At 35.4% G+C, this 11015-nt stretch overlaps 1 protein-coding gene across 1 annotated transcript in view; it reads left to right on the top strand.

Annotated features, from left to right (window-relative positions):
* LOC121388095 (ankyrin repeat domain-containing protein SOWAHC-like) overlaps positions 1-10293 on the top strand; it is a 32861-nt gene extending 22568 nt beyond the window's left edge. The window contains exons 7-9 of the mRNA XM_041519311.1: positions 2514-2743; positions 3932-4035; positions 7626-10293. Coding sequence (XP_041375245.1) covers positions 2514-2743; positions 3932-4035; positions 7626-7704 — 413 coding nt within the window. The 3' untranslated portion in view covers positions 7705-10293. The remainder of the gene's footprint in view (positions 1-2513; positions 2744-3931; positions 4036-7625) is intronic.
* The last annotated feature ends 722 nt before the right edge of the window (positions 10294-11015 follow it).

Consider the following 11015-nt stretch of genomic DNA (forward strand, 5'->3'; position numbering starts at 1 on the left):
AACTACGTTTGCACTGTTCATTATTATTATATTGACCATGCTTATACTTTGTTATTACCAGTTTCAAGCCATAAAACTGAAACATAACATTCTTTTGTGAAACTGACACACGAGCAAGTTGCGTCTGCTGTGGAAGAATTCATTATACACATGTATATATATCTAATGAATTCTTCCACAGCTGACACAACTTGCACATGTTATTTTGATGCGAGTAACTACTTTCGATGTGCTGCAGATTAAAACAAATAATAATAATAAAAAGGAAAAACAATTGGGTGTGGGGCAATGGGTAGGGTTGGGTAGTGATTTGAGGTTGTGGTTAAAAATAAATTGCCTAGCAGACAACTTTGTTCCACACCAGTAACAACTTGCTGTGATTCTGCAATGTGCATGTGCACCTGTCACTTGCTGTGAGCCTGTGGCCTCTTTTATATGTTGGTTGTTGTCAACTGCTGATGTCATACAAAAAACATGTACACATACAAGTACAAATGTACATATATGTGTGCGGGAGATACATGGATTCTCCAGAATTGGATACTATACTCTTAAAAAAAAAAGTAGGGTAACCTGAACTATTAATGTTAAATATCAACTGTTAGACCGAACATACGTTTTGACCACAGACATCCTAGTAAAGAACGTTCAGGTCTGTTTATCAACACACCGAAACATATATTCCATAGTTTGCACATGCATCACGCAGTTGCCACGTACACATGCGTGGGGTGTCATTCTCGATTTTGACAATTTCCAGGAAGGTTGATTAATCACTGTGGAACATTATTTCTGTCAATCTTTTTCATTCTGTTGATCATGCAGTTGTTATTCTTTTGTTTTTAGTCATTTTTAGTGTTTGAATTTGCAATTCACTGATAAAAAAACGTTAACTTTCAAATTTCACTTCTGACCCCAATCATCCATCAAGATCTTTGGTGGTCATAAAACCTACTGTAATACTGAACTACCGGTTGTAATGTTTGCCCAATTAATTCACTATTATTATATAACCATTCCCCACAGCTAATATACCTTACAATTTTGGCAATTGTGAATTCTTATTAGAGTTTCCCTACTTTTTTTGAAGAGTATACATAGGGAAATTATTTGACCAATTCTAGATATGCCAAAGAATGAGTAAATCAGGGTTGAAGCAAATTCCTCTTGGTTCTGTATAATCATGTCACTGAAGTCTGGAAAAAATATGGTAGCAAGTTTTGTAAAACATGTTAAATGTACTAAAAATCCAAGGTACATGTACAAATGTAGGTTGATTGTATAATTATTTTTGCAAAAATAGCTTGATTGTATAATTATTTTTGCAAAAATAGCTTGATTGTATAGTTATTTTTGCAAAAATAGCTTGATTGTATAATTATTTTTGGTCATAAAATGATTTAGAATGATTATTTATGGATTTGACCCAGTTGACAGTTTGAAATATAGTGATCGCTAATAGAGAGTTTAAGATTTCTCTACATGAGTGTTTATATGTGTAGTAATGTGTAGAAGATGATCTACACGTAAGTTGATACATTTGTTCCGCCATCAAATTTCATGTAGAAAATGTACATTTAACTAACAGTAAAGCAATATACATTATGTTAATGTGTTAAAAACATTATGAAACCAAAAAATAATTTCGTTCTTCGTAGATTAACCATTGTAAAGTCTCAGTTTCATACAACACGTACATATGTATGTCTTGAAATTGTTAACAATATGTGTGTAAATACATGTAATGTTTATATGGCATTATCAAAAATAATGCATGGTGTTCTCACCAACGGGTATGTAAGAAAAATGTTTTGTGTGCATTTGTAGTACCACACATCAACGTGAGAAAAATTAAATCTTAAACTGTTATGTATGCATAGTAAACAACACATCCTCTTGTTTCATGTAGAGACGTGCTAAATTGTGTAATATGTGTTGTGTTGCTTTGTTCCAAGATCCTCGCTCGATGCATGGTCAATCTGGGATCGATCCCCATCGGTGGGCCCATTGGGCTATTTCTCGTTACAGCCAGTGCACCACGACTGGCGTATCAAAGGCTGTAGTATGTACTACCCTGTCTGTGGGATGGTGCATATAAAAGATCCCTTGCTGCTAATTGAAAAGAATAGCTCATGAAGTGGCGACGGCGGGTTTCCTCTCTCAATTTCTGTGTAGTCGTTAACCATATATAAAAAAAGAAAGACATGTTATATTTAACGACACACTCAACACATTTTATTTACGGTTATATGGCGTCAGACATATGGTTAAGGACCACACAGATATTGAGAGAGGAAACCCGCTGTCGCCACATCATGGGCTACTCTTTCCAATTAGCAGCACGGGATCTTTTATATGCACCATCCCACAGACAGGGTAGTACATACCACAGCCTTTGACATACCAGTCGTGGTGAACTGGCTGGAACGAGCCGTAACCATATATCTGATGCCATATAACCATAAATAAAATGTGTTGAGTGCGTCGTTAAATAAAACATGTCCTTGTTCCAGGATCAGGCCGATCGCTGGATGACTCGTTCTTGAGGAGCACGTCCATGAGGAAGAGCAATCGAGCGCGTGCGATATCGTCCATGCTTCAGGCCTCATCGTCACACTACATCCGGCAGCCGGTCTTCAGCTGGTCGGGGGGATCCACAGAGGACCTTCGCAAGACCCCAGACTCAACACCTCCCGGGAGTAGAGGCAATTCACCTGCGACAAGAAAACTTGCATCTCAGTCGGTATGTTTTTCATTTACTTACATCACTACCTGTGATACTTACACCTTTGCACAGCTCTCTGCACTGTGTTTTGTTTTAAACTTGATTTTAGATTTTTTTGTATTGATGTTTATCATCAATTCAGTATTATATTTACCATTGTGCGATACCCAATAGCCAAGATAGTTTTGTGCTGAGATGTCTTTAAGCATTCATTCATTCATTTACTTACATCATGTTGGGTTTTTTTTAGTTTATTTGAAATCATATCACGAAAATTTATTTGCATTAAATAAATACTACACTTATATATCAACATATCAAACAGTAAAATCTCAATTCCAACTCATCCATTACAATTTCTGGTAATCGATTATAAACGAACATACATGTACATGTACACATACAGATGTGTACCTTAATTATGCTACAGAAATTGATGAAGTTACCCAAATGGTATAAAAATGGTAACTACAAATTTCAACTCTGTATTATTTGTGGATTGATCTGTGAAATGTTAATGTTTATATGACGTTATCATTTTGTATAAATACATAATATACATTATACTCTACAATAAGAATAGTTAAAGAATTTTTGTGTTAATTTATCTTAAATTTATTTGACGAAAAATAAAGTAGAGTCAGGTAATTGAGTGTTCTATTTTCAACTTGCAAGATCCGTGCGTTTCACCAATAATCTTTATTTTATAACAACTGGTTGTTCTAGATGCTTTTGAGCGCATCAAAATGTCCAAGCGAACCGGAGCATGTGAACATGATGATTTAAAAAAAACAAGAAGAACAAGAAGTTCTTTCTTTAACTTAAAAAGAAAGTTTACTTTCAGATAAAAAAATAAAGGTGTCAATTTTACATGTATAGTACTTTTATTCTTATCAGTTATCTTTTGTATCCATTAGATACCTTAAATAACAATACACGTCAGTGGTGTCAATAACAAGCAAACAAACTTACATATTTTTAACCTTGAGTAAAATGTTTTTTTAAAAGGTTCAAAATGTCGACAACCGATCATAACCGATGATTGGTTGGTTCAGCTAACCAATCAATGACATCATCAGACATGAATATCCAACCAATTCCCATCACTACATTTTATGATGTGCTTGTTTTTAAACAGACTTATCGTATCCCTAGTTTAAAAAGTGTGGGTTTTTTTTTTTTAAACATTCCATCCATTTGTTCCAGTTTTCTCACCACGACCAAAAAATGATGCCACCTCCACCACATGCCCCAGCCCGAAGAAAGAAGGGTTTCTCCTCTAGCAGTCAGGAAACTTTGGACACCCTCAAGTAAGATAAAATTAATTGTCCGTAGTAAAACCTAGCTCAATTAGAAGTAAAAGGCTGGGTGAGACCCATTCCACCATGTTTGATTACATGTGTATCCAAGTTATACTAATACATATAAGAGATTTATTATCTGTATAATTATCCGTTAATAATAATCATACGAAGCACATGTGTAATAACAAGTGTAATGATGTAATTGTGGGAAGCGATGTCATAACATGACGTTGCTTCTCCAGTCGTAGCTCAGACTGTGTATTTGAAATATGATGTCATTTCGTCGTCTCCTTCTTAGTTGTATCTAAAACATGTTGAGTTGGGTCTTGTTATTCATAAAGAAAACAACATAATATGGATAATAAAGAAATTATTATACTCGCGTGTAAGTCATACTGGTTTTACAAAACTTGTGTCAGAATTCATGTATTACCCTCGCTCTTGCTTGGACAATACAAAAATCCTGAAACTCGTTTCGTAAAATCAGTACAATACACAAGCTCGTATAGTAAACTCTATACAGTATATAGCATGGTTTTAATGAGTTATCTGTATTTAGATTGTAGCTCGAGACAGATTTTGTGTATCAAGCATCTAAATACAGTTAACAAAGCCAAAACCACACTAACTGTTTTTGGCACAAATGATTTTGTCATCCGTCTGTTGGTTATGCAAAGCCAATATCGACATAAACGATGGATCATTTGTGCAAAAGCTGTAATCGTTCATCAGAAAATTTAAATAGACATGGTGGCTAATTTTATCTCTGTTTTTGGAAGCAAATAATAAGATAACAGGCCTATATTGCTGGTGTGAGAAAGATACAAAGTACTTGTATCTGTTTGACATCAGCATCGCAGTCGATAGAAGTCTCGGAAAAGGTTAGTAACATACATGTAGTTGCACGTTCCCTTTGTTCCCTTTGATCATTTCGCTATGAGCACAAAATCTATACTAGCTGTTCGGGAATTAAAGGGACTCGCCTGAGTTTCAGCCATAGTAAGAGTGCCATTGTTTTTTTTCAACCAACAAAATAAACACATATCCTACTTTTTCTTTATTTTTTAACCAATATTTTATCCTAAACTTGTTTTAAATGTAAAACACTACACAGATAAAAACATTTGGGATTTTCTATGACTTAATTATAAATAAATTGATACCTACAAAATTACTGAAGGTAGAAATCTATATTTAGCTACTTCGAAACATTAGGATGACAAGAAATGTATTGGATTTACAAATAATCATATTCTAATCAAGTAAATTATAATTTTAATAATTATAAAAGGTTATATTGGCCGATATACATGAAGGATTCGCATAATTTCGGAACTTTCTGTTCAGACCTGGAAGCATTAAGCTCAATGCTTCCGGGAAAATCCCTGTCTATTATCATTTCATTCAGATTACTGTTTGGCACAAACAAGTACTCCCCTGTAAAAGAAAGAAATGTTTTATTTAACGATGCACTCAACACATTTTATTTACGGTTATATGACGTCAGACATATGGTTACAGACCACACAGATTTTGAGAGGAAACCCCCTGTCGTCACTACATGGGCTACTCTTTCCGATTAGCAGCAAGGGATCTTTTATTTGCACTTCCCACATGCAGGATAGCACAAACCATGGCCTTTGTTGAACCAGTTATGGATCACTGGTGGTTTACACCTACCCACTGAGCCTTGTGGAGCACTCACTCAGGGTTTGGAGTCAGTATCTGGATTAAAAATCCCATGCCTTGACTGGGATCCGAACCCAGTACCTACCAGCCTGTAGACCGATGGCCTAAACACTACGCCACCGAGGCCGGTCCCCTGTAAAAGAACCGATGGAGTAGTGTTTTATAATATAAATGGCAGCTTTCAGGTTGGTGCATATAATTTTGTATTTTATTTTTTTGTATTTATGATAGTACATTTGATGGAGAAAAGCTACGAAAATCGTTAATATTGCATTCTCGTTTGATTACCGTGACCCATTAAAATTTGCATTTGTATCTGAACTGTAGAAAATCGTCCAAAACCACACAAACGACATATCGGTAAATTGTCTCAAAAATTCTAATTGTATTAGCCAGTGCGCCACAACTGGTGTAACAAAGGCTGTGGTATGTACTATCCTGTCTGGGATGGTGCATATATAAGATCCCTTGCTGCTAATCGAAAAGAGGAGCTAGCTCATGAAGTGGCGACAGCGGGTTTCTTCTCTCAATATCTGTGTGGTCCATAACCATATGTCTGACGCCATATAACCGTAAATAAAATGTGTTGAGTGCGTCGTTAAATAAAACACTTCTTTCTTTATAACCATAAATAAAATGTGTTGAGTGTGTTGTTAAATAAAACATTTCCTTCCTTCCTTCATTAATGTACATCACATATCTAACATATAACGGATATTTATCCGTTTCTGCAAAAACATGTAACTTAATTTCGGTTAGGTGTATCTGTTCATGCAGAGTAAACTAGTATTGATTGTTTGCTTGTCCAAACAGACAACGGATGACGAATAATGTCTGCGGATAAAAGATAATTGATAAATCTGTTCCCAGTGAAAAAAACAAACAAACATTACTTGTGCAGGGAAATGGGTATGCACAGTAGCTGTTTGATGACTGATTATAAAACGATGGGGAAGACAATGACTTCCTTGGTGAGTTAATGTACATGGCACAATAATGTTTGCTTTACACACAACATAATGTCCTGCGTTAATAGAAAATGAAGCCTTGTCTATTTGTTTACTAGTATGTTCATTACAATGTCGTGTCAATAAAATTGACCTCATTGTCTTCATTAATGTACGCGGGGTGGACATAGCCCAGTGGTAAAGGGTTCGCTTGATGCACGGTCGGTCTAGGATCGATCCCCGTTAGTGGACCCATTGGGCTATTTTTCGTTCCAGCCAGTGCTCCACAACTGGTGTAACAAAGGCTGTGGTACATGTATGTACAATCCTGTCTGTGGGATGGTGCAGATAAAAGATCCCTTGGATCTACTCGAAAAGAGTAGCCCATGAAGTGGCGACAGCAGGTTTCCTCTCTTAATATCTGTGTGGTCCTTAATCATATGTCTGACGCCATATAACCGTAAATAAAACATTTCTTTCTTTCTTTCGTTAAATAAAACATTTCCTTCCTTCCTTCATTAATGTACATCTAATTTGCAGTTAACAAATTCCAAAACGTAAAAATATGACTAATGTCCCCTCCCAGATATATATTATAATATATGCAGGTGTTTAAACAATCTTATAGAGAGGTTTTACAACTATACCGTTACTGTATGGATAGTGATTGGTCACCACTTCCGAGTGTAATTGATGACGTACTTAAGAGGTTTTTAGAGGTATCTGGTTTAGAGAGGTTAAGTTCGGTACTGATTTTACAAAGGGACCGAGAAAAATATCCGGTTTTGAGGGAATTCCGGTTAACGGTGGATCTGGTTTTTACAGGTTTCACTGTACTTGTATATCATAAGTTAGGATAAAAACACAGCTAGATCCATTTTGTTTTGATTTCAGTGAATTTGTTACAAGTTGTATGATATTTGAAACAGGACACAAATGGTTTCTTTTCTTTCTTTTCAGTGAATTTGACACAGGCTGTACAATGTCTAAATCTGGATCAGATCCATCACTGGTGGCAAAGAAGCAGACATTCATTTGATCTGTTTTAATATTCAGATAACCGGCCTCGGTGGCACAGTGGTTAAGCCATTAGACTACAGGCTGGTAGGTACAGGGTTCGCAGCCCAGTACCAGCTCCAACCCAGTGTGAGTTCTTAAGGGCTCAGTGGGTAGGTGTAAGGCCACTACACCCTCTTCTCTCTCACTAACCACTAACCAACTAACCCACTGTCCTGGACAGACAGCTGAGGTGTGTGCCCAGGAAAACATGTTTGAACTGTAATTCGATATAAGCACAAAAATAAGTTGAAATGGAAAAAAGAAGAAATGCAGATAAATACATGTACAGTGATATGCTTCATTCTGCCAAGCTACATGATGTGTCCTACTTACAAACTCTCAGATGACATGCAATGCTCCCTCTCTTAACTTCATTTCATTTATATTTATGATAATGCTTATATCCAATTAAGGTTCAAGCACACTGTCCTGGGCACAAACCTCAGCTATCTGTCCAACACAGAGGGTTAGATGTTAGTGGTTAGCGAGCGAGATGTCGGTATAGTGTTCTTACACTTTAAAACTTGCTCTGGGTGGGAGCCAGTACTGTGAGGCAAACCCAGTACCTGCTAGCCTTATGTTCGATGACTTAATCAGGGTATGACAAATGTTTTAAGAAAGTCACTAGCCACAGGGCTAGTGGGTTTGTAAATTCCACTAGCCCACCAAAATAAAGCACTAGCCCAAATTTCTGATAAATTACAACACACTTAATATAGGGCTGAAAAACAAGGAACCTATAATACCTAAAAAAAATGGCTGACCTGTTTTCTTCTCTTATTTTTTTATATACATGAGTATAATTTTTTTTTAGTATTAATAGTATTAGTATTATTTAGTGAAAATTTATCTCAACCGTAATCACTATGTCACCAAGACTGGTCTCCCACTCTTTTGTTCATACATGTAAATCAGTCTACATTTCAAAATGGTTTTCATCTTAGACTGAGAATTGAAAACCTGCTTATTCATAAAATAATATTTAATGAGTTATGCGAAACAAATTCAAGTAAGCCATTTCATAAATACATGTACAGTGATATGCTTCATTCTGCCAAGCTACATGATGTGGTAATGCTGGTTACGATAATGTAAATTATGTCCTAATTTTAATTTGCGAAAAAAAAGAAGTTACTTTACTCTTTCAAGAGTATTGTTGAGCTACATGTAAATGTTTTAGTTATAAAAAAAAAGTATAATTTTGATTACATAATTGTTGAATCGCCCCTAATGTCCAGGGATGTCAAATGGTCATCGCTTTCCTCTAGGTATACAGACAGTACAATAAAGTACTCCTATAATGAACCACAAGGGATCATGATAGTTAGTTCATTATAGCAGACGTTTGTTGTACACAGTTGCATACGTTGGTTATTAATGTATAGGGAGATAAAACAGGATTTTACAATCAGTTCGTTCTATGCAGTAGTTCGTTATAAGTGTACTTTACTGTATTTCCTATTCCGTTGGTCATTAGTTATGGGCTTTTTTAACTGCCACACATCTACATATAACTGATAATGTAAAAAGTGTAATTTATGCAGATTTCTGGCTTTCTCGTTATTATGTAACATACATGTACATTATACATTGACATGACCATTGTGATAGAGTTACAGTAACGATGTAATTAGATTTAGGCCACAATGAGATTTATCAATTATTTTTACAACCGCACCACTTCCACACACATCTGTTGTCTGTCATATTCAGTAAATGATTGCAGTTGTATTTACTGAAGAAAAACAAACGTGTATGTACATGTAGGTTAATAGGTATGTTGTTGAATGAACATTTATTTTAGGAAAATGTTGATCACATTTGTACATGTATTTGAATATTTTTATTACAAAATATTAATAATAGCAGGCATGTGTGTGGGGGGGGGGGGGGGGGGTAGGGATCGTTGTGGTGTTGGGTTCCATACAGTATAAAATCTGCACAAACTGATATCTTGACATTTGAATATAATGGTGGAATCAATTTTCATGCAGGTCTAATTCTTTGACAAATTTTTTGATACTCACCAAGTCCATTGCATTTGATGTTAATATGGTGCAATCAACATTTCTCTTTCTTTCTTTTTTTTCAAAATCAGCAGGGAAACAGTATGTTATCATATTCATAATTGATATATATTTGGGTTGCATACATTTTAACTGACAAATAATAGGAATTTTGTTTGTGACTTCCAACCATATATACCACACTTGAAAATAAAGTTTACAGTATGTTCATATGTGTACAGTTACTTTTAATAAAAAGATGTGATGTTTGTAGTTGTTCAAACAGACGACAGATAATTTGTGCTGATAAAATATAATTGATAAATCTGTTCCCAGACTTAGTATCTTGTTATATGGTTTATGCTAATGATTTGGTATGTCTGTGTTATATATGTATTTGTGTATACATATATAGATATATATTATATATATGTGTGTGCACGTGCATGTGTGTGTGCGTGTGTGTGTGTGTGTGTGTGTGAACTAAATTGTATAAAGGAAAAACATATACTGTGGGAAAAAAAACATTTGTATTATTTTGGCAATAAATTGTATTTCTGCTATTTTTGTCAATTTTTTTTTTTTTTTTTTTTTTTTTAAATAATTAGGTGTGAGTGTGTAGTTGGGTAGGATTGCTATATCTAAGGTTGACAACAGCACTTTCTAACGCTTGTACTAGCCTTCACTAAACGTGTTGTGATCAGTAATTTCTGATTAGATTCATGTAAAAAGAAAAGAAAAACTGTTGTACCACAAACATGGCCCTAAATTGTCACCTGAATAAATTGTTTACCCCACCTACCACACTCACCGGGGAGTCGGAATGATCAAATTCACGAGGAAGCATCTTGCAGGTAGTACTAAACCAAATAACTTCCAGCTGGGTCAAAGTTTGAGGTGCACCCAACTTTTGATAGAGCAGTTAAAGTCCTGTCATTGGTGATGAATGTGTTCGTTGTAAACCAAAATAAATTGGTTTCATCTGGGCAAAAAATGAATGGAATTTTATTTCATCTAGTACCATTGTGTCAAGTGACCTTGTGCTTGAAACGTATGGGGTACCTAAAAAAAACCCCAAGTACTCTAATTTTGTGTGGAACTAGTGTAGTCATAGACGCTACTAGTTATCTCTGAAATGAGCAGCTTCACCCCCATTTTTTTTATCCGTTCACTTGTATGGGTGAGGGGTGGTAGTATTTATATCCGTGATGTTTATGTCGATTGATACGCTGCAGGTATGAATTTTAGCCACATACGTTACTATTGTCGGTGGGATTTGATTTGG

This window comes from Gigantopelta aegis, chromosome 14 (assembly GCF_016097555.1).
Source record: "Gigantopelta aegis isolate Gae_Host chromosome 14, Gae_host_genome, whole genome shotgun sequence".
In the NCBI taxonomy this organism is placed as follows: domain Eukaryota; kingdom Metazoa; phylum Mollusca; class Gastropoda; order Neomphalida; family Peltospiridae; genus Gigantopelta; species Gigantopelta aegis.